Here is a 24,477-nt window from a genome sequence, read left to right on the forward strand (position 1 = left end):
CGCCAGCGATCGCTATACAGGTGGGGGTGTACATCAACAGCGCCATCTGTCAAGTAGGTACTCAAGTACTCGATGTCAACAACGAACCAATTTTCCCTCTGTCGTGCCACAGGCAAGACCTACTAAATGCGCCGTCCCTAACTGGATTTGTTTTCACAACGATTTGGTGAAGTACACTATTCCAGTTTTGAGCTTTCGCTATGCAGGGGTTTTTTCTTCATTTCAAAACTTGAACTCGTTTTGGATAGATTTTATTATGGTGACGAAGAGAGTATGGACTCTCTTTCACTTTTAAATGGCCGACCCTTCCCTTAGACGGAAGTGTTGGTGACGAAGAGAGTATGGACTCTCTTTCACTTTTAATGGCCGACCCTTCCCTTAGACGGAAGTGTGTTTAGGTTTTTGGTAATTTTGCTTAACAAGTTATGGATCTATTTATTTTATATCTCTCCGCCTTTATAGGCTTCTTCGATTAACTTTCCATTTATTATAAACTTATAAAAATTAATTTTTTATGTTTGTTTATATGCGACCTTTCCTTATAGTAGGCGGTCCTTACTTGGAACCGAAGTTAATTAACTTTGAGCCCGTCATATCGTATTTTCCTTTTAAGAATTTATACTTTTTTAATTTTAATGTTTTTGAAAGAATTTCTTTGATAGTCTCGTACTGTTTTCAAAGATGAACTAACGTTTAGTTTAGTCTCCGCAGTTGTTGACGTTCAGAACGTTCAACATGCGCTCTATCGTTACGATAGAGAGAGAGTATTTCACGGTTTCACGTTGCAGTTAAGAGTAAACCGATTCTAGCGTTTCGTTCATTCTTTCTTAGCTTAAATGGTTTTAATTCTAATAAAGGAACTTTTTATTTGGGAAACCTTTCAGTTTTTTCCTTTAGCAAATAATATGTTTTAACGATATATAATTGGGCTCTTCTCTCAGGTTCTAAGTCAAGAGAGAAGAGAGAGAGAGATAGAGACGGAGGGAGAGAGAGGAGAATAAACGTTTCGTTCAAGCGGGTAACGTTGTTCTCGTTTTTTACTCTTCTCCCTAGTCGCTGTAGGGGAAGAAGGTAAAACGTTTCTAGAGTTTTATTCTTGTTCCCAGGCTTTATGCGGTGAGAGATTTTAAACGTAGTTTATTTGATCTAGTGTTTAGTCTCTTTTCCAGCCACTGAATTCTTTATCTTTCATTATGTTTTTCTGTTGCATTGTAAAACTGTTTTCGCAATTACTACCTTTTAATGAAGGATAGGATTGCGTGTTTCAGGTACAAATCACTTAAAGTTTCGATTTCAGTGAAATAAGTGCAAACAGAAAATCAAAAGTGATAAAGTGATATGCGCAAAGTGTTACAGTATTGCGTTCGAGGGTTCGTCTGTTCGTGCCAGTTGTTCACCTAGTCCGATACCTCTTACAAGCTCCCAGGGGAGAAGTAATGTCGAAGGACTTATGGGTTCCACAGGCCTTGATCGACGAACAGACGTTTCCCTCGGTGGTTTCGGGTGTATCTACACACGTTGCCGACGTGATCGCCCCACCCACATAAAGACGAGAGAGCCCATTTATTCCTCGTCTGCGGAAGAGGTTTCTCGCAGAAACCATGGACCAAATCTTGCAGCTTTAAGTGCAAGTCGGTCCCTTCCGCGCAAGTCCAACGGCCTAGGTGTAGCCACTGGGTCAGTTCGGACTCGCTGCAGTCATCCGACGACTGCACACCTCCCAAGAGAGGCAAGGTGGTACCGCAACAGGCAGTAACTCCGTCTGTTGCCGCACCAGCTGTTTTAGACCCTCAGTCACAACGGACAGTAGCTCCGTTTGTTGCCGTCTTTGGTAGACCCTAGTGGTCCATGCTGCAGACTATGCAGTCTCAGCTTGCTTCCTTCATGCAGGAGTATCGTGCTGAGAAGGTTGACACTGCACCTGTTAACCTACAACCTGCCACGGTTGTGCGCTCAGCAGATACTGCGGCTACCAGCTCCCACACTCCACCTGTGAGAGCTCCACCACCGATGCGCAGTCGACCCTGCCAGACGCATGTTCATGCTGCACCCTCCGTTGACATGCGTGAGCTACCGCATCAGCAGTGGGAAGGTGCTGTCAAGCTGCCGTGTTTTGACGCAATGCGGCATGCTCCGCAACCCACGGCAGTCCCTCCCACGCACCAGCACTCCGCTTTTGTTGTTGCCAGCTCCCACACTCCGACTGCGGAGAAGGTTGACGATGCACCCGTTGGCCTACAGCCTACCACGGTTGTGCGCCCGGCATGGCTGCCTGCTCCCACACTCTTGTTTTGAGAGCTCCTCCACCCATGCGCAGTCGACCCTGCCAGACGTATGCTGACTCCCACAGACACACGGAGCACTCCGTTGCCGTGCGTGAGCTACCACAAGCTGCCGTGTTTTGACACGGTGTGTCAGCCTCCGCAACACACTGTGGTTACCGCCACTCGCCCGCAGCAAACTAGTCAGTCAGGAGTTGAGGCTTCCCCACACAGCTTTGGTTGTTGCCAACTCACAGACTGTCAAACAGTTACATGACGTTGCCTTCTGGTCTGCTACTAATACACCAGTGCTGTATGTCCTCACTCACCTGTTGTGGTTGACAGTTCAGTTTTTGACAGTTCACAGACTGTCAAGCAGTTTCATAACGTTGCCTTCTGGTCTGCTGCTTATGCACCAGTGAAACCCTCACTGAGATAACCTAGCTTTTCTCGGACATGGTTCCTGTAGATGAGAAAGTGCTGTTCTCCCTCCTTCTGATATTCCCTTGAGGACTCTGTCATTTGGAGAGGAGCCTTAAGCTGCTTAGCCTCCTATGGACTTTGATATAAGCATAACATGCTTCCAGGGAGGGTAAATGGTTCCGCTTCAGTCGCTAACCCCGTCTGTTGCCACACCTGCTCCCATAGACCTTGGGCTTTGTTGCAAGACATGCAGTCCAAGCTTAGTCCTTGATAGAGGATTTTTTACGGAGAAGAACCTTCTTGCCAACAACCTTCCTACCGGTTGGTTGTACGCCCTGTTGACGCTGAGATATCCTACTCACGTCCGCCAGTTGAGATGGTTCCTCCTCCGGTGCGACCCAGTGTGGGTTGCCAGTCGCACGTTGACGTTAAGCGACTCTCGGAGGTGGTTGTGGACGTTCAGTGTGTCACTAGGAAGACGTTCAACAACCAGCAGAGGTGACTTGTTGTGACGCAGTGCAGCAACCTCAGCAACCCGATAAGGGGTTGTCTGCACAACCCAGACAGTCTAGACAGTTTCGGGTTGTCGCTGTACTTCCTCGCTTCCCCATGGTTGACAGTTCACAGACTGTGCAGCAGTACCATGATCTTGTGTCCGGCTCCGTCACGCATCCACCAGTGCGACCGGATTCAGCGAGTCAGACTTTGCCCACTCCGTTGCCGTTTCCTCATCAGTTTCGGATGAGGAACCCTCTGATGAGGACATGGCTGAACAAGACGATCAACCCCCAGCCCTGCTATCCATCCAGAAGATGCTGAAGAAGGAACACGGCCCTGTCAGGCTGTGGATGAGTCTGGTTAGGACACTGTCATCCGTGGTTCAATTGGTGTCACTTGGAAGACTACACCTCCGTCCTCTTCGGTTTCATCTAGCTCTTCACTGGAAAAGGACAAGACGCTAGAAGCGGTCTCGATCCTGGTTTCCGGAAGATAAGTCTGGTCTGACTGGATGAAAGGACTTTATCAACCTTTGATAGGGTCTTCCCCTGACTGTTCAGACTCCCAACCACGTTCTCTTCTCAGACGCATCGGACGTAGGCTGGGGTGCGATCTTAGGCGGTAGGGAATGCTCGGGATTATGGAACTCGAGTCAAAGGACAATGCATTTCAACTGCAAGAAGCTTCTGGCAGTACGTCTGACCTGGAAAAGCTTCAGGTCTCTCCTTCAAGGCAAAGTAGTGGAGGTGAACACGGTCAACTCCCTGCTTTGATGTACATCTCCTAGCAAGGAGGGACCTACTCTCTGACATGGTACGAGTTCGCAAGTGACCTCCTCTCCTGTTCAACAGGTCTAGACTTTTCACTAGTAACAAGTTTCTTCCAAGGCAATTTGAATGTCTTAGCAGATTGTCTCAGTAGGAAGGGACAATAATTCCAACATATTGGACCCTCCACAAGGATGTTTGCAAGAGACTTTGGGTTACCTGGGGCCAGCCAACCATAGATCTCTTCGCAACCTCGATGTCCAAGAGGCTCTCAATACTTTGCTCACCTATCCCGGACCCAGCAGTAGTTCTTTTAGATGCCTTTCTACTATATTGGTCTCATCTAGATCTATATGCATTCCCTCCGTTCTAGATTGTCAACAAGGTACTGCAGAAGTTCGCCTCTCACGAAGGGACAAGTGGACGCTAATTGCTTCCCTCTGGCCCGCGAGAGAATAACTTACCGAGGTACTTCGATGGCTAGTAGACGTTCCCAGAACTCTTCCCCTAAGGGTGGACCTGCTACGTCTGCCACGCGTAAAGAAGGTACTCCAAGGCCTCCACGCTCTTCGTCTCACTGCCTTCAGAGTATCGAAAGACTCTCGAGAACTAGAGGTTTTTCGAAGGAGGCAACCAGAGCGATTGCTAGAGCAAGGAGAACATCCACCCTTAGAGTCTACCAATCGAAGTGGGAAATCTTTCGAAACTGGTGCAAGTCAGTATCCGTATCCTCGACCAGTACCTCTGTAACTCAAATAGCTGACTTCCTCTTATATCTGAGGAAAGAGCGATCTCTTTCAGCTCCCACTATCAAGGGTTACAGAAGCATGTTGGCATCAGTCTTCCGTCACAGAGGCTTAGATCTTTCCAACAATAAAGATCTACAGGACCTCCTTAAGTCTTTTGAGACCACGAAGGAGCGTCGTTTGGTTACACCTGGTTGGAATTTAGACGTGGTTCTAAGATTCCTTATGTTAGACAGGTTCGAACCACTTCAATCAGCCTCCCTGAAAGATCTCACCTTTAAGACACTTTTCCTGATATGCTTAACCACAGCTAAAAGAGTCAGTGAGATTCATGCCTTCAGCAAGAACATCGGATTCTCATCCGAAACGGCTACATGTTCTACATCTTGGTTTTCTAGCCAAACACGAGCTGCCTTCTCGGCCTTGACCAATATCGTTCGATATTCCAAACTTATCGTATGGTTGGAAATGAACTAGAAAGAGTATTATGTCCTGTAAGAGCTCTTAAGTTCTATTTTAAAACCTTTACGAGGCCCGTCTGAAGCTTTATGGTGTTCAGTTAAGAATTCATCTTTGCCTATGTCAGAGAATTCTTTATCCTATTTTTATCAGACTGTTAATACGAGAAGCTCATTCCCTTCTGAATGAGGAAGACCAAGCTTGGCTGAAGGTAAGGACACACGAAGTTAGAGCTGTCACAACTTCCGTGGCCTTTAAACAAAATAGATCTCTGCAAAATATATTCGACGCAATCTATTGGAAAAGCAAATCAGTGTTCGCGTCTTTTATCTTAAGAATGTCCAGTCTCTTTACGAGAACTGCTACACTCTGGGACCATTCGTAGCAACGAGTGCAGTAGTGGTGGGGGCTCCACCACTACAATTCCCTAATTCCAGAACCTTTTTAATCTTTCTCTTGAAATATTTTTGGGTTGTCCGGAAGGCTAAGAAGCCTTTCGCATCCTACTTGATTTGGCGGGTGGTCAAAATCATTTCTTGAGAAGCGCCTAGATTAAAGGTTTTGATGAGGACCTTTAGTATGGGTTGCAACCCTTCATACTTCAGCTCCTAGGAGTCGCTCAGCATCCTATGAGGATCGCGAGGCTCAGTAAGGAAGACGTACTTAAAAAGGCAGAGTAATTGTTCAAGTCGTCTTCCTTACCAGGTACTTATTCATTTTATGCTTGTTATTTTGAATAACTGCTAAAATGAAATACGGAATACTTAGCTCATAATGTCAACTTGTTATGCTGGTCTCTACCCACCCCCCTGGGTGTGAATCAGCTATATGATCATCGGGTAAGTTTGATATTGAAAAATGTTATTTTCCTTAGTAAAATAAATTTTTGAATATACTTACCCGATGATCATAAATTAAAGGACCCACCCTTCCTCCCCAATAGAGAACCAGTGGGACAGAGGAGAAAATTGGTTCGTTGTTGACATCGAGTACTTGAGTACCTACTTGACAGATGGCGCTGTTGATGTTCACCCCCACCTGTATAGCGATCGCTGGCGTATTCCTCCCGTAGGTTTTTTCTGTCGGGCAGCAGGGATGCAGCTATATGATCATCGGGTAAGTATATTCAAAAATTTATTTTACTAAGGAAAATAACATTTTTGCATGTATTAAATAAGTAAAATTAAAAATAACTACATTCAGTACACTACATAAATGAAATACATGAACATTACAAATAAATCAGTCAATCTTTATATCCAATGTCTTAGTTTGCCACAGTTATGAAATATTCTACCTTTAAACATTAATCACTATCGGTGTTTGAAATATACTATCTCTAAACATGAGTCACAAGCTGTGTTTTTTATCTAAGGTTACAGCATGAACAGACGGACATATTAGGTGCACCACTATCTCGGCATTGGATATTCAAGTAAAATGTTTTACCAAGGGTATATGAAGCATAGGTCTGCAATTGGTTACTTGTCTGTTTCATACTGAACATTTTAGAGAAATGATTTTATTACTGTTTAATTAGTAGGAAAATGGAATACACATCATTGGTTTATATTGGACATGGGCACAACTTATCTTTTAATGTGATTATTTCGGTCAGTCAATGAATTTTTTTTAAAGCATTTTACTTATGAATCTCAAAGTACAATTATATAAGCACTGTAGTCTTCCGTAGTTGTTTTTAGCTTAACAAATTTTGCACAAATACATGCATAAGGAAATTAATCTAGGTATTTCGGACTCATTTCATTACTGGGTTTTATCCATACTTGAAATTATTCATTGTTTCTTCTCTATTAACAATACAGTGCTAAATTCTCTGATATTATGTGTTCTCACCACTTTTCAATGGAAGAAGAGTAAGACGAGAAGTATATGATGTACTACTTTGTGTGCACTAAGAGCTCCAAGACTAACAGTATTAATTATTTCTCATACCACTTTGAAAGAAAGCAGGAAATTATTAGTTTTAGGATGTACGCCAATATAAAAGCAGTCTTCGGGAGAGAAATTTTATAAACATCAGGAAAGTTTCTTAGAAATAAAGAATATGTATCATAAAAATGCACAGGAAACAATATCGAATCATATGTTGAAGACAAAATTTTAAGTATAGTGTTTGCAGTGAAACCTAAAAGAACAGCCTGTGGTGGATTTTGAGACTAAAACCGTGGGTCATTGCAATTAAGTTTAGCAAGAACAATGCAATTAATGTTTGTTCATTCATCAGAACTATTGTGACTTGGTTTTCCCATGAATGAGGATCTGACTAAAGGGAGTACTTGCTTAACATTCATATTAGATTAGGAATAGTGTGTAACATTCTAGGACTCATATATTGTTATTTTTTTACAATATTGGTTCACAATAAAAACTGAATACGACAGTACAGTACTAATATATGACATTAATTTTTAATTTCCAGAGATCATTCAAAAGGGAACTTTTTGAGACAGCGGCTTCTAAGTTGGAGCGTGCTGTGATTAAAAGTACCTCTGAAGTTGCCAAATTTCGTAGTATCGGCCAAAAAGCATTCAACGTTCAGCAAGCTAATCAGAAGAAAGATGAGGATTATAGTGATGCCCCAGACCATTTTATGGGTACAGTACTTTTATCTGTTATTTCTGTAGAAAAATTAAGTAGATTTCAAACAAAATCTTGTAATATATCTTGTAAAGGCTAGATTAATTTTTAGGACTTTGCATTTCAAATTAAATTTCTCTTGGTAATTAGAAAGTTCTTCATTTCAGTTTTCTTGTGCTGCTATTTTTAAGTGATACCTTTAATACCCCAATTTATGTAATACAGTATTTATCAATAGTTTACAATCTTTTTTTTTTACCTCCGCTTGAAATTGATGAAATAGCATTTGTAATCTAGTGTGCATATTTAAGTACAGTATATCTGAATACAGTAGATCTGATGCAAACATTTTACTTTCAGACCCATTAATGCAAACATTAATGGAAGATCCAGTTGAACTACCGTCCGGAGTGGTGATGGACCGGCCCACAATCGTTAGGCATTTACTTAATGACCCCACCGATCCATTCACGAGGCAACCTCTTTCAGAAGAGCAGCTTAAACCAGGTATGCCTAGTCATGCAGATGTTGATCTTTGAAATAGAAAAGTAATTTTATATAATACCAACAAAACTTTACTAAATGTCACTCGGTAACCAATGCAGACAAAGTGATATGGAAATTATTGTAATTCATTAAAAAATTCGATTAGAAAGGGAATAAAAGGAATTAATTATGGTGATAACTGATGTCTACCTTGTGTTAGACAGCTTTGTAATTGGTATCAGTTAACTTGATTTCAGTGTAAAATGCCTGATGCAAACATAACGAAAGGGTAATAGGCATGTAAGCCATACACTTTCCTTGTTAGAAACTGTAAAATATATATTTTTGGTTAGGATCATTTGCAAAATTCATATAACTTTCTTGATAAATGGAATTTTAATAATAAAATTTATTTCTAGACTCATCTGATGTTCATATTGCTTCTTCTCCAGAAGCTTGGTTTATCGATGTTTACCCCAAAAATTGTTGCATATTCCTGAGTTAGTTAATCAGTGGAGTCTTTAGACCCCATAGATACTCGAGCATCAACTAGGGTTGCGTTTTCAAGATTTTGGTGTTGAAACACTCATCCTGTAGATGATTATTGATGGAACTGGAGGAGCCCTTTTCTCCACTGCTGTGACAAGATGGCTCTCACCCAGTCAAAAAGTTGACCTCAGGGCCAATTAAGAGAAATCAGTCCTTCAAATGAAGAAATTCTCAGAGGTCTGGGAGAGAGACATGATCTGTAGGAGGGGAACGTATCCTATCAGAGATCTAACTTCCTTAAGAGAGTTGGCACTCCTCTTCCCTCCATTTGCCCTCCTACTGCCAAAGGTTACTTTACTAGTCCTTCTATCATTTGGGACAGTCTCGTTATGAACGAGAACCCTGTACGTGTTCCATGACTATACATCTCTGACTTCGAGGCACCGACCCTGACAGATCAGACCTGTTAAGAATGGAACCCATAAGAAGAGTAGGGTAGAATTCAATGACACCAACCTACAAATGCATGTCTTTCGGAGATTTTTTTTATTCACGGATAGGTTCAAAGACGGATACAAGAAGGAGTGAGCACCCCTTCTGCACTTCAGACATTAGGGCAGTAATCAAACTAAGACTACTAGTGTCTGTGGGATAGATAGAGCACAAAGCAGCCCCCATCTTAACACTTTCGCAGTTGGAGGGCTAAGAGTTTACTTTTGTTTAACTGGGAAAGTGTTTACTTTTGTAACACAGGAGAACTTCAATAGAATTTACACAACTATCAGTGAATTGTTGGATTTAGCAGTGTTGCAATGTTTTGATTTTTACCGGCTACATTCCAAGCGGAAGTTGCGTGTGGGGTGACCAACTTTCAGAAGTATGTAGATAGTTGTCTCGGGGGTCAACTTGTCAGCCCCAGAAAACAATCGGGATCACAATTTTGGAGAATCTCGGATAGTCGTCCAGTCGGCCTCCCCACACAGCCAAAAAACTTTGGTGTTTCATTTGCTTAGATCGTAGTTAGAGGTTGCATTTAAGGGCACTGTCCAACATTTCTGTAGTGACCATGTCATATTCAGATTATCTTCAGGCTGCCTCTCTGAGGAACATTTGACAAAGAACACCCTCACCTTTCACTGTTCTGATAAGTACTTCGAGAAATCTGCACCTCTTCCCTACCAATTAGGCCGGCCTTATTGGCAGATTTTGTCTCCAGCTTCTCGGGCAGAAATTCTCAGACATCTAATGGAAGACGCGAATGATTTACAGATGGTGCATATCAGACGTCTGAAATTCTTCATGGATTTATCATTGGTGTAGTCCAAGCCATGAGTTTTTCAATCTTTGACATCGTTACAGCAGGACATCTGTGGGGTCAGAGCCAGCCATGAATCTCATGTAGAATAAAGATTCCTGCTCGGAGCTAGCAAATAGAGGTCTATCACTGGCCTATAGAATCAGGCCTTTAATAATTGAGGTGGCGTCAGTGGTAGGGCAATTCTCACGATTATGTAGCCAGAACGAGATTTTTCTTCAAAACGGGGACTATGTCCCAATATATGGCCAAAATCTGTTATTTCATTAGGAGGGCCTCGGACCGATTGTTAGTTTAACAACGCACAAAAGCTCGCCCTCGTAAGTCTCCTTCCTTGCACCGGCAGCGGTGAAAGAAACCTACAAGTGGTATAGTCCCTCATTTTACATTCCTGATTTCAGGACATGAAGATAAGAATCAGTGGTGGCTTGTTGGTAGCGTCTTTGCCTGGTGATCGCCAGACTGCGGTTCAAGTCCTGCTCAAACTCGTTAGTTCCTTTGGTTGCTGCAATCTCACTATCCTTGTGAGCTAAGGATAGAGGTTTGGAGGAGCCTATAGTTATATCTGCTGAGTTATCAGCAGCCATTGCCTGGCCCACCTTGGTCCTTGCTTGGGTGGAGAGGGGATGTGGGCACTGGTCATATGTAGTATGGTCCGTCTCTAGGACATTGTCCTGGTTGATAGGGCAATGTCACTGTCCCTTGCCTCAGCCATTCATGAGCGGTCTTTAAACATGGATCCTGGTTTTTTGTCCTTCCTGACTAAGGAAGCAACCAATTTGGTTGCTCTTATACTTGAAGACCACACCTGCAAGACCTTTTGTCACAGCTAAGGGAGTGAATGGAGGGAGAACAAAGAACATTTTTCTTCAAGGCTAAGTTACGTCATTGACCAGACCCTTTAGTCACCCTCTTCCTCAAAAGAACTCGGGTCAAAGCACACAAAGTCAAAGATGTAGGTCCTATTTTAGCCTTCTATTAGAATTTCTTTGTGGCACAGGTATTAAGGGGACCAGGATGTGGCCCACAGGTTTCATTTAGGGCCTGTAGTAGCTAAGGTGCTATGGGTATATCTTCCTTGACTCCTTTCACCAGAGGACCTTTATCATCAGATCAAGGGCACAAGTTACGCCTTTCATTTCCTCTTCAGTCTTGGCTTCTCTTGGGGTACAGCTTTAAAGACCTTGCGAGCTGGACTTTATCTCGATGCAGTAAACCCCTTTCAGCTTGTGGCTATTCTTTACTCAGGCACAGAAGTCTTTTCCTCCACACTGCTTACGAGGGGGAGTGTGAAGTAGCCAGGTCTACAATACCAGAGATATTAAGCTCGGAACAACCCGTGAACTCGGTATTACGACCATTGTTATACATAGTGGTAGGATTATTAACTCTTTGATACACATTTTCCGAGTATCCTGGGTTGTTTTCCAGCCAGTCAGAAAGGGGACTTCCTCATGCCTAAGGATGAGTCTCCTGTGTCAAGGATGGTTTGTATTTTTGTTGGAACAAATGACAAATTTTAAAAGTAATTAGTATTTTTCTCAACTATACAAACCTGAGTCCTTTACTCATACTTTACCACCAACACCAACCCTCTAGAAAGTCCCAGCTGATATTGGAATGATTTGTCAGTGAACCAGCTGGGGTGGGGGATGTTTAGACTTCCTGCTATCTGGTAGGGCTTGTTGTCACCTTGTCATAATTTTGAATTGCCATATTGCACCTTTGCTGTTAACTATATCCTATCCTGTGTACAGGACTAAGGCTTGTATAATTAGGAAAAATACAAAACACTTTAAAAAAAGGTATTTTGATTATGTGGTGTTAAATAATTTTTTCCATGATACACATTAGGTGTAACCTGTAAAAGTGTCAAAATAGATGAATTGTTGAGTAAAATGTAGAGTACTCAGTCCTTTGAGAGTGAAATTGAGCTTAGTTTGTTGTAATTACAGCGAAATTTTCTCCTTTTTTTGTGTACCTTATTGTTTCTTTATTGCTGTGAGAACGAGTATTTCATGTACTTAGAAATAATTCACTGGTTGATTTTGAGTAGGATCCATTAGTTATTTTCAAAATCGATTGAATGTTTTCAATATATTCAGAGAATTTCCTCCATACCTTTAACTACAATAACACTTTACTTTCAGCGGAAGCCCTGAAAAAAGAAATTACAGACTGGATTGCAGCTAAATCTAATCCTAAGAGCACATCTTGAGGACAGTACTATGGTAGCTGTGGATATTCGTCTCTGTGCGCTTTTTTTTTTGGAGGTGATGACTGTTATCACTCAGAGTAGATTATTTATGTGGCAAATGAGTTGAGCTGTACAGCATTTCATAGACTGCTGTATGTAGGTGTAAAGAGAACCACTCCCCAGAGATGTGAAGTAAAGTGTTGACAACATTATGCAGTTAACTTCAGTGTATGTTTGGCTTGCCTTCCATCTTGTGGAAAGTGCATTGTTATGTCTTCGTAATTGTAAAATTAAAATTTTTTCATGTATTATTTTTTTTCATGTCCACATATTGCTTATTACCAGACAATATTAAATGTAGTTTTGGATTTGAGCGTGAAACCTGTGAGGAAGCTCCTTGTGCTGTGGGAAATTTTGGGTTGCCCTTATAAAGCAATAAAAGCATATTGGGTGCTGAACAACAGTAATACTCTATGAGTATTATTCATCATCAGGGAATATTTTACTATTAAATTCTTTTCAAATTTGACTAAAGCATTTACAATATTATAAAGAGGTAGTTAGCCTCCTGATTCTAAAGTTACTGTTTGCTAATTAGGAATAAGAAATTATCAGACCAAACAGTTTATAGGTCTTCTTTCTCACTGTCCAAAACACCTTTTACTAGATTTTCATATATATTTTCATTATTGAATTTACATATCAGATAGGTAGCAAATCTCATTTGATTTCATCTTTTTCCTAATTTGGTAAAATGTATACTCAACCTTTAATTTCTTGCAATTTGGAGTCTCATACTTTGAGATTTTAATATTTTTAGGGATTTTTTTATAACTTGAGATTAGAAGAGATATTATGGCATTTAATTTTTTCAAACATGTTGTTGTGTTTTTTGTATATTTTAAATTCAGATAACATTTTAAGTAGCTTAAGAAACCAAATAGAATTAAAGTTGATAATTAGTTTCGTTTATTTTTCTTTTACATTGTTATGACTTTATTTTGAAATTTATTAAGACTTTATTACACTATCTCAAACATGACTTAGATATATGGTCAGAAACAGATTGCAGATGGTAGGATTCCACCTAATGTATTAGAAGATAAAATTTTAATAATCGAATGTACGTTGGTTGCTATGGGTTGAACGTTAAAATCACTCCAGTAGTTTGTGGAATGCTTCCTTTCTGTTACCGTGATTGAAAGGCTACAGCTGCAAAGCTCTTAGGGGTGCTCGATATTATTCAGTAATTTTGAATAAATATTTTTAAAACTCCACTGCCATTCTCCATGCATGAAAATCATTTGCATCCAGCTCAGCAGTTAACTTTTCAGACATGGCTACATAAAGAAAGATAAGTGAAAGAAGGAAGAGATCCACCTCAGTTGAATGTGATAGCAAGAAAAAAAAACATTTTTAAAGGCAGAAACAAAAATTCAATCACTATTTGTAAAACACTGTCAAAATAAACAGAATGGCTTATGGCATATTTCTAGATATCTAAATTTACTGGTACGGTGTAATAGAATGCCTGAATGTGCAACTTTCCAAAGACAATTTTAAAGAAAAGATAATGTAAATTTTTTGGATAAAAATATTAAGACAAAAGCCATTCAATTGTATGTACAGATTATTAACTCATAATGCAACATACCCTTTATATTACTGCAGCTTGTACACATTTTGGGTTTAATAAAGCAGGAAAAATTAATTAGGCCATATCTTTCACATTTACTAAATTGTTAAGGGAATGATTTTATGATAAAAGGCATCCTTTTAATTCACAAACCTAATAATTATAAGTTGCCTTTATCCACAGTGAAAGTGTCCATTCACATTACAAAACGTCATAATGAAAGGCCATGTTAGTCACAGCTAGACTAACCTGATCTTGTCAACATATTGTACTGTACCAACCGTGTGTCACACGATCGTACATAGTTCATTTTGTGCTTGTATCTTCGCTCTCCCCTCGCACTAAAAAGAACCTGAAAAATCATGTCTGCTTTTTTCCTCTGTAACATTGTCAATTTCTCAACAAGAAAATTCTTGTTGCTTTGAGATTTTGTATATAAAGGAGAGTGTTCTACAATAAACTAACTCAGTTGCTTTCACACTGCCTTTGAGTTCACAACCTTCTCTCGGCTCGTTACATTGGTGACCCCGGAGTGACCACCAATGTAACGGGCCGAGAGAAGGTTGTGAACTCAAAGGCAGTGTGAAAGCAACTGAGTTAGTTTATTGTAGAACTCTCTCCTTTATATACAAAATCTCAAAGCAACAAGAATTTTCATGTTGAGAAATCGACAATGTTACAGAGGAAAAAAAGCAGACATGATTTTTCAGGTTCTTTTTAGTGCGAGGGGAGAGCGAAGATACAAGCACAAAATGAACTATGTACGATCGTGTGACACACGGTTGGTACAGTACCTAATACTTTCGTGTTCTCTTCAAGGATTGAACCTATGTGATAAATGGAGGTAGGAATGTTAATTATAATTAAGGGGTTTTGACAAAGAAAAGATTTATTTTTGTGGAGGTGTTGTGTGGTTTCCAAGAACTTTTCTGTAAAAAGCTAGAGCATAAATTCCAATATGGCAAATACCAAAGATATATTGTCTCCCCTGCCCCAAGGCCAGTGTATCAACATGCAAAGCACAGACTCGGTATGTATAAAAGATACCTTCAAGGTCAGGCACTGCTGTACTCGACACAGCACCTCCAATACCTAAAACCATCTGCTAACGGTGACGTTATTACTATGTCATCACTGCATAGACAACTTGTGCCCAGCCACCATTTAATTTCCAAGTGAGGATCCATTGTCCCACTTCCAAGCATGAGGCTTGAAAGGGGAGGTCCTAGAAACCACAAAGCACCTCAAAAAAAAAAAAAAAAATGTAGTGTGTTGTCAAAAAGGACCAGGACCAGATCATTAATTGAGTAGACTCATGCACCATTAAGGACAACCATCTATCACCAGACAATAATGCACAACAACATGTTTGCATAGATGAGAAGAAAAACTAACGTCTGACTCTCACCTCATATGAGATGACTCCAGAGAACACTCGATGCCTGTAATCACACTTCAGCTGAAGAACCTGACTGAACTGGTCCTTCTCTCCAAGTTTCCCTTGTAGACGTCCCCAACGAGCAAAGTACCACACATGAATGTTGTACTATTCGGAACTGTTTGAGGTAGTGTTTAATGAACACCCTATGCCCAAAGCAACCCACAGCTCTTCGTGTCCTGAAATTGCATGTAGCAAAGAACAATAATCAAGAAGCAATATTTCTCACCATGGGTTTAGGGATGGCAACAAAATTCACTTATTTAATCAGGGAGGTCATTGGAATACAGATAACCACTGTTGAAAGGGAGAAGCTTGTTGGTTGGGATATTTTGAAGCAAACTATCTTCTGATGGCAGGGATCTCTATAAGTATATTTACAGTGGGAGCAAAGGACAAATGTTACTATCTCTTGACTCTAGAGTTGAAATGTAAAGTGGAGCCCATCTCTAAAGAGGTTTTTCGTTTTTGGCTAAAATGGAAGCCCGCGGTCAGGATTAGAACAAGACTTAGGTTTTGGTGATGAAATTATTATTATTATTATTATTATTATTATTATTTTTATTATTATTATGATGATGATTACAAGCTAAACTATAATCCTAGTTGGAAAAGCAAGATGCTATAAGCCCAAGGTCCAGCATGGAAAATAGCCAAGTAAAGACAGGAAACAAGGAAATGATTAAACTGGCCATGTTGAGAGAATGGAAAATGGCTGTCTGCTAAAGAAGGTGATGAATGCAAGAGTTGATGGGAGAAGTACAAGAGGAAGGCCAAGGTTTGGGTGGATGGATGGAGTGAAGAAAGGCAAGAGAGCGTGCTAGAAATAGGAATGAATGGCGAGCAATTGTGACGCAGTTCCGGTAGGCCCTGCTGCTTCCTCCGGTGCCTTAGATGACCGCGGAGGTAGCAGCAGTAGGGGATTCAGCATTATGAAGCTTCATCTGTGGGGGATAACGGGGGAGGGTGGGCTGTGGCACCCTAGCAGCACCAGCTGAACTCGGTTGAGTCCCTTGTCAGGCTGGGAGGAACGTAGAGAGTAGAGGTCCCCTTTTTGTTTTTGTTTCATTTGTTGATGTCGGCTACCCCCCAAAATTGGGGGAAGTGCCTTGGTATATGTATATATGTATAAACAATAAAAACTTAAAAAAAAATAAGAGGAAGAGAAGATAGAACCACGTGTCTGAGTGTACCCTCAAGCAAGAGAATTCTAATCCAAGATAAAGGAAGGCTATGGTATAGAGGCTACGGCACTACCCATGATCTCTTCTGAGGCAAAAACTATTAAAAATACAGTTATTTACAAGATTTCGTTCAGGAAGATGGAGGAATTAGAATTTTGCCAAAAACTCAAGCACCTCTGGAGACCAAGATAGAGCAGATATTTGTGCTGATGGTCTATACAAAGAAAAAACTTATGTAACATGTCTGAGTCTACCATGCCAAAAGCATGCTTGAATGGTTCTGTCAATTCCAATTCATATGACAAGATTGTTGATGGCTGGAGCTTCCTAACCTCAAAAAGGTGGACCAAAATGGAACCCAGAAGTCAAGGGTTATCTGACAAGATGACCTATTTTTCAGATAGGCCATCCAAGCTTTCCACACAGACGGGTATGGTCTCGTGAATGAAGACCTCTTGCAGCTCATCAAATATGTCATGTGGGCTGAGAAATCCTTGTAAATATGAGAGGAAAAATCCATGTATGAAGGTTCCAAGTGAAAAAGGAGAAAGTATAGATAACCCAACTCCCTACTTTCTGATGTAGCTGTGCAGACTGAAGTGGGTGTAAGCAGTGGATACCACTGGTTGTTAGGCCACAGTTTTGCTATTAGCAGAGACGTTCCTGAAAAAATCTGAATGATATTCAAAGCCTGAGCAATCAAACTCCACAGATGAAGCATAGATTGATGGCCATCTGTTCCAATGCAGATTCAGAGCATCTTTTACAAACATCTATTTTAAGATTTGGAACTATTTCTAGAATCTAAGAGCTCTGCTCCAAGGTCTATTCTGCATGTAGGACTGCCTGGATAGGGCATCTGCACTATATTGAGAGATCCAGACAGATGGTATGGTGAAAGGAACCCATTTCTTTACTGAAGAGCTTTATGTGAAGAGTCAGTGCATTGAGAATTCTTAAGCACGATCCCTCCCCCTCTCACACAACTGACCGCAACCTGCTTGTCTATGAAAAGCTTTATATGAGTGTTCCTTCTTGGACTGAATCTCTTCAGCATCACAAAGACCGCAGTCAGTTCCAACACATTTATGTGAAATGCTAAAAACTGAGAGGACTATTTGTCAGACACCTATAAGTCTCCTCTGAATGATTTCCCCAACCCAACTGGGATACGTCTGTATGAAGAATTATGGAAATCGGGGTGGGGATCAATGGGACCTAAACGAAAAAGGTATTTGATGTCCCCCATTGCCTAAGAACTTTTGCAACGAGGCAATTGAGCCTAAAGGTCTCGAAACCCCGCCCATGCCACTCTTCTCCACTCCCATGAGGCCTTCACTTTATCAATAAAATGCTTGACTGATCATGGGTTGGGGCCACATCTTGGGCAAAGGGGGCCTTCTGAGGAAACTTAAATGTAAGCAGAAGCTTGGGAAGGGAAAAAGGAGCTGGCCTCTTTGTGAGTGCCGCTGTTTAGGCTGCAGCCTTGTGAAAGGAGGCTGGTACCTTTATTAGAAAGAGTCTAAAACCTTTCCTCCATTTCTCTGGAAGTGAAGTGGCTATTGCCTCTACGTTGGCTTTGATTTTGTCCACTAGGGCTTGGGGAGGAGTGAACGATTTTTGCATTAGGGATCACTTTACCGAAATTTGTCTACTTTGACCTTTTTCAGATTGTCGGCAACCAGCACGCAGTGCTTCACCTCTAACTTTACTCTAGCAAAATGATACAAAGGTGGCTATGGGAGTCCCCCTATAGCCTTCAACTTCCAAAGAGGACATGACAGACATTAGGTTAAACTGTGTCTGCTGGGCACTGAATTCCACAACTCTAGGATGATCTGGAACTAAAGGAAAATGGTCACCAAATTGGTTGGTACCTACCAGAGTACAGTGAACCCTCGTTTATCGCGGTAGATAGGTTCCAGACCCGACCGTGATAGGTGAAAATCCGCGAAGTAGTGACACCATATTTACCTATTTATTTAACATGTACAGTATATTCAGACTTTTAAAACCTTCCCTTGTACGTATTACTGTTAACAAACTACCCTTTAATGTACAGAACACTTAATGCATGTACTACAGTACCCTAAACTAAAACAGGCACAAATATTAAAGGCGATTTTATATCATGCGTTTCCTAAACATGCCAAAAAGCACGATAAAAAATGGCAACCAATGTTTTGTTTACGTTTCTCTGATCATAATGAAGAAACAAACGCATTTAGTGTACACATCTGTGTATAGGTTAGTTTTTGCATCGATTATATTGATTATACAGTATGTTGATTTTGTTATTACCAATGTTTTACTTAATTTTTCTTAGGACTTCCAAATGAAATGTTTTTCTTTATGACGCCGCCTGAAACGACGGCGTCATAAAGTACGCTCAGTAAACAACCACGCTCGGTAAACAAAGAAGGCATTTAACGTGCATGATGAAAGTGATAAATAATGATATTTACAGTAAAAGCTTTTAGAAAATATGTTATTACAAATATTATTTACCGTATCTATATAAAATCATACAGTACATACTGTACGTAGCAAAGCAGGAAAACAATTTACGAGAGAGAGAGAGAGAGAGAGAGAGAGAGAGAGAGAGAGAGATTGTTTTACGTACGTAAATGTAAATTTTAAACAAAAAAAATATGATAGGTTACAACATGTATACTCTTCAGACTTTTAAAACCTTCCCTTTAACTTAATGCATACAGTACTAAACTAAAACAGGCACAAATATTAAAATGTTAGAATATTAAAGTAAAAAATAAAGATTGTTACTGTACTCACCACGAAAGAAGTTCAAGAAAAACTTGAATGATGATGGCGATGAATTTGCTGCACAGTAGAAATGATGATGATGAAGCTGATGATGTCTTCTACTGTGCAGCCAATGATAGTATTTTACGTCTCTTCAGACGGAGGTGTCTTTTCCTGGGACACCTCTTCAACTTCTTCCTGGGACACTTCTTCAATTTCTCCCGAGGGCATAGTAGCAGGAGGAACTGGCTCTTTTTTGCGAGGCTGGAAGAACATTGTGATCGGAAGTTGCTGCCGCTGCTTCTTTTTTCGCTCGAAGAGCATCCTGTAGGGAGTCATGTGTTCATCGATCTTGTTGCAGAATTGCATAGACCGAACCATATCCTCGTCCCACTCTTGCGACATTTCTTTCACCTCCTTCGCAAGGTTGCAGAGCTTGGCAAGCCGTTCTAATGTTAAGCCCGTTTCTTCGACAATTTCTTGGATCTCTTCCTGTGTTTCACTGTCTTCTTCACTGGCCGATTTCGTCAGGTCTTCGAGGTCTGCGGCCGCGTAACTTCTGCCTTCTTTCAACATATCGAGAAGCGTCACCTTCTCAGCAATCATCATCATCTTTCGGTGGTGTTTAGGCTCACTACCAGCCTTAGTAGAAGCAGAACGCTTGGGAGGCATTGTACAGTAGGGTTTAACAGAAAGTTCAACAAAAAGTTCAACTTAAAACAGTCACGCACAGCACAGATTAAAGTTCACAATAACTTAACAACGTCTACACAGCGATACGTAGATGCTGGAAGTTGGAGATGCGGGCAAAACACCAATCACAGGCTAGATAACAAAACTTGGGTTCTGATTCGTCATCTATCAGCGCTTGAACCAATCACAACCCGTCTTATATGCTACGTAGGTTACCAATTCAAAGTAGAAGATATGCCTACATATACTGTACAGTAATAATAATAATAATAATAATAATAATAATAAATAATGATAATAATAATAATAATAATAATAATAATAATGATAATAATAATAACAATAATAATTTTAATAACAACAACAACAATAATAATAATAATACAGCTTTACGTACGCTATTTTACGCTTGTTTTGTTGTAGGATGTCTCTCTCTCTCTCTCTCTCTCTCTCTCTCTCTCTCTCTCTCTCTCTCTCTCTCTCTCTCTCTCTCTCTCTCTCTCTCTCTCGTACGCTTATTCGAGATGTGATTTTTGCAACAAAGAATATTATTGGATGCAGTACTACGTACGTATACATACAAAAGATTCATGGAAAAGAAGCACATCCATTACATTTGTAGTACAGTAGTAGCCATCAGCAGCCTTACACCATTCTAATATGGTATGACTGCATCTGATTTGCGTTTCATGTTCGATTTAATTTTACTACGTACTGTATACAGTACTGAATTATCGTATGATCACATTCTCTTTTCATGTTTTATTTCTTTCTGTGCTGAATTAGGTCATATGTAATGCAATGAACAATCGGTAAGAGCAGATATTACTAATTACAGTATTAATGGAATTACAGGTAACGAAATATCATATTTGGGGTCTTCAGATATCGCAGTATTTTCGAAATTTCCGGAAAATCCGCGATATGCATATATATATGGGTTATGAAAAAAACCCGCGAAGTGGTGAATCCGCGATGGTCGAACCGCGAAGTAGCGAGGGCTCACTGTAACCCATTCTTTGGAGGGGGGGGGAGAGATTTTACAAATACTTTTCAGTTTAGTGAATCCTTAAAACTGAGATATACCCCAATTTTTTTTTTTTTTAAAGGGAGTTTTTGGCCCTGGTACTGTCATTCCAATCACAGAAGCATCGAGCAAACTGTGGTCTAAAAAGAAACCTCTAGCCTCTGAAACTTCCTCTACTATAGTATTCAAGGCCAATTTATATGGTATCCGGACAACCTCTTTCGTGGTTAGCTGGGGACATGCCTTGAGAAACTGATTGCATCAAGTCCTCCCTCTCTATGTTCATGGAAGAAGCTGCCTCTCCCCCCTCCCTTCCCTCTACTAAATCTGCAATACTGTACTTGGATTGGGAGAAAGAGCACCCACTGGAGCCTTTCCAGGAGGCTGGTAACCCTAACGTACAGCCATAGCTAAATCCACATTGGAGTACTGTATATCAAAGCCTCGATTATCTTGGCTATAACCACGACGTCCACAGGAGATACAAGCATACCAAATCCAGCAGACCGGTAACCTGCCTAGACGAACCTTGAGTTGGAGCCGACCTAGATAGCTGTGTACAAATTAAGGGGGGGAGGGGAGGATCCTGAGGAAAACTTCCAAAGGGAAGACAGATGCCTTCTGTCAAGCTTATTGCTATCTGGGGTTTAAATTGTCCTTAAAACCAAAATCTATTACTTGGAAAGGGGCCTGGTCCACTACAACCTCATTCCTCAAACCCTTTAACTGCAACATCTAGAATTGCAGGGTAGATGGGAGCCTTGAGGCCCTTACAGGGTAAATATTCAGCAGACCCAGCGATCTTAGCAAATCCTTTCACCCACACTGAAAGGAGAAAGATGGCCTTACCTCTCAAGCTTTTTGCAATTGGACCGGGATTCAGAGCAGAATGGATCCACTGCATAAAAATAGAGTAATTGACAGGGTCACAAGCCCTTCCTGCCCCAATCAACAAACCAGTCACTATTGTAGCAACAACACCCATGACCACATTTAGGGTTGGTCGGGTTATCACATCCAACCCAGGCACTTGATTTTGCTTTCATTCATCTGTAATTAAAAATATTCAATTGATGCCAGCAACATCACCGTAGGGGTGATAATTTAACAAAGGATTAATAAACCAATGCATTCATTGGCCTTCATCAGTAGAAAATTTTCCAAGGTGGAAGACAGCTTCCCTTCCTTCAACTGCAAACCACTATCAGTATATTTGGCCATCTGCCCCTTTTTAGAGGGCAAATCTTTCGTCATTCACATGGACCACATGTACTTTGTGCACGCCTCCAATTGACTGTCCAATGCCTGGACTGCACATCAACGCCGACATTTCTATGCCATTTCTGAATACAACTACACCATTCAACACATCCTTGGAAAACTGAATCCCATTGCCAATGTCTTCTCCTGAAGAACACCGGCCAATGTTCACCTGGGAATGTATTACAGGGTAGTGACAGAAGCCAAACGAAAGGAACTAGAGTACCAAACCTGCAGGATATCCTGCATGTTCCTCTATTGGGAAGATGTTGCCTTTGATGACTCCAGTACCACCCTCCTCTGTGATGTCAGTACTGGTAGGCCACTCCTGTGGATAGCTACCTCCATGTGCCGACAAGTGTTCCAAACGATTCACGGTATCTTACACTCCTTGCTCTGTTTTACTCCACAAGTACTGAAGTTAAAGCTCATATGGCATGGCATTACTAAAGATGTCAAGAATTGGGTACACACCTGTAATTCATGTCAAACTTCAAAAGCACATAGCCACACCGATTCAGGTGAGGGCACTTTTCATCAACCTCAGCATAATTTTTCCCACATTTATATTGACATGTTTTTGCCCTAACCTTATCACAAGGGCATCGTTATGTTATCAGTCATCAATGGCTTCAATTGCTGGTCTGATGCCATCCCCATGCAAGATACAACATCTGTCACATGTACTACTGCCTTACTTTCAAGATTTAGAGAAAGATTCAGCATCCCAAAGCATATTGCTCACAACAGGGGTACCATTTTCACCTCTAAATTGTAGACATGTTACAACATCTCGGCATCACCCTATATCAGACTCCCGCTTACAATCCTGCAGCCAACGGAATGGTGAAACATTTCCATCATACACTCAAAGCAGCTTTGATATTCCACTGCACCAACTAAAACTGGTTTCCACACTGAGGACCACTAACAGAAACATGATGGATGTGCCAGCAAATTAAATAGCATAAGGCAACCAATTGGTCGCCTCTCAGGAATTTTTTCGTCCACCACCTCCTCCGACGATCTCCAGTACATATATCATGTGGAAAAATTTACCCTCTTCTGTCAGATTTAAAAGCCCCTGGCAAAGCAGCACATACCAAACGACGTACCCTCCGCAATGCGTCTTCATGCTCACCAACGCTTGCAAGCCTCTGCTCATGCCCCCCTTCCTTGTCATCCACTGTAATCAGAAAACTTTCCTCCAAAACATTTGTGGAAAAGCAGATTGGATTACCATTGACCACCTAAAAATTGTCTATCTCCTGCAAGATGACCCTCTAGGGAAGGTCGCCCTCTTCAGGGGAGCCATGTAATGCAATGTGCAGCATGCAACACATACACATAAAGAAAAATGCTCTATCTATCTTTTATTCTATGCCATGCAAGCAGTTGCTGCCATCTGACTCCAGTCAAATTAAACATCAAAAGCTATTGAATGTAACATTCTAATTTCAACTCTATTTTCATTTCCATTATTATTATTGTCTTTTTTTCATGCCAACGTCAACCTTATTGCCAAAAGCCATTGAATGTGCAGGTGTAATTGTTACCCTTATGTGACCCCTTGGAGCCTATAAATACCAGTGTTGTTGCCAAAGCCAGTTGCTTGGGAGCTGGTCATATACTGTACTTATGCCTCACTTACCCCCGCCACAGTAACTAGAAGTATGAAAAGTATGCAAGATGGAGATGAATAATGTAGCATGTGAAGAGGTTCGATGCATTGCTGAGGTACCTTCAATGACTGTCTGAAGGGGCTAATAAAGAAAGGTTTATCTATAACTCATCAGCTGGAGAATGTGCGAGCAACCATTGCACTCCTTTTGTTCAGAAACAATCTCAGTTACAGTTGTAACATGGCATCATTGGTAAATTCTTTTATGAAAGTAAGACAGGTGACAGGACTGATAGGAACAGAACAATTACACAAGAAGTTTAAAACAGAAGTGATAAAAGTTTTATGTGGCATACATGTACATATATGAAGCTTATGATAAAATTGATATAGAGCAAACATAGGTGTTGAGAACGTATGATATAGATAATAAAATATAGAAAGATATTTATGTGAAGGGTTGGAGATTTGATGTAGTGTTTGTAGATAAGTATATCGGACAAGGGTTAGATAGAAGAGGAGAGTCAAAGAACACGTGAGCCAGAAAGGTAACAAGAAGGACATAAAAGATTAGAAGGAGACTTGAAATGTCTGTGGAATATAAGGTGGAAAT

General features: G+C 40.7%; 1 protein-coding gene across 1 annotated transcript in view; it reads left to right on the top strand.

Moving 5' to 3' along the window:
* Positions 1-13,953, top strand: part of LOC137658577 (ubiquitin conjugation factor E4 B-like) — a 144,704-nt gene extending 130,751 nt beyond the window's left edge. The window contains exons 24-26 of the mRNA XM_068393481.1: positions 7,598-7,772; positions 8,116-8,262; positions 12,196-13,953. Of these exons, the coding sequence (XP_068249582.1) occupies positions 7,598-7,772; positions 8,116-8,262; positions 12,196-12,263 (390 nt within the window). The 3' untranslated portion in view covers positions 12,264-13,953. The remainder of the gene's footprint in view (positions 1-7,597; positions 7,773-8,115; positions 8,263-12,195) is intronic.
* Positions 13,954-24,477: the final 10,524 nt, after the last annotated feature.

This window comes from Palaemon carinicauda, chromosome 1 (genome assembly GCF_036898095.1).
Source record: "Palaemon carinicauda isolate YSFRI2023 chromosome 1, ASM3689809v2, whole genome shotgun sequence".
Classification (NCBI taxonomy): domain Eukaryota; kingdom Metazoa; phylum Arthropoda; class Malacostraca; order Decapoda; family Palaemonidae; genus Palaemon; species Palaemon carinicauda.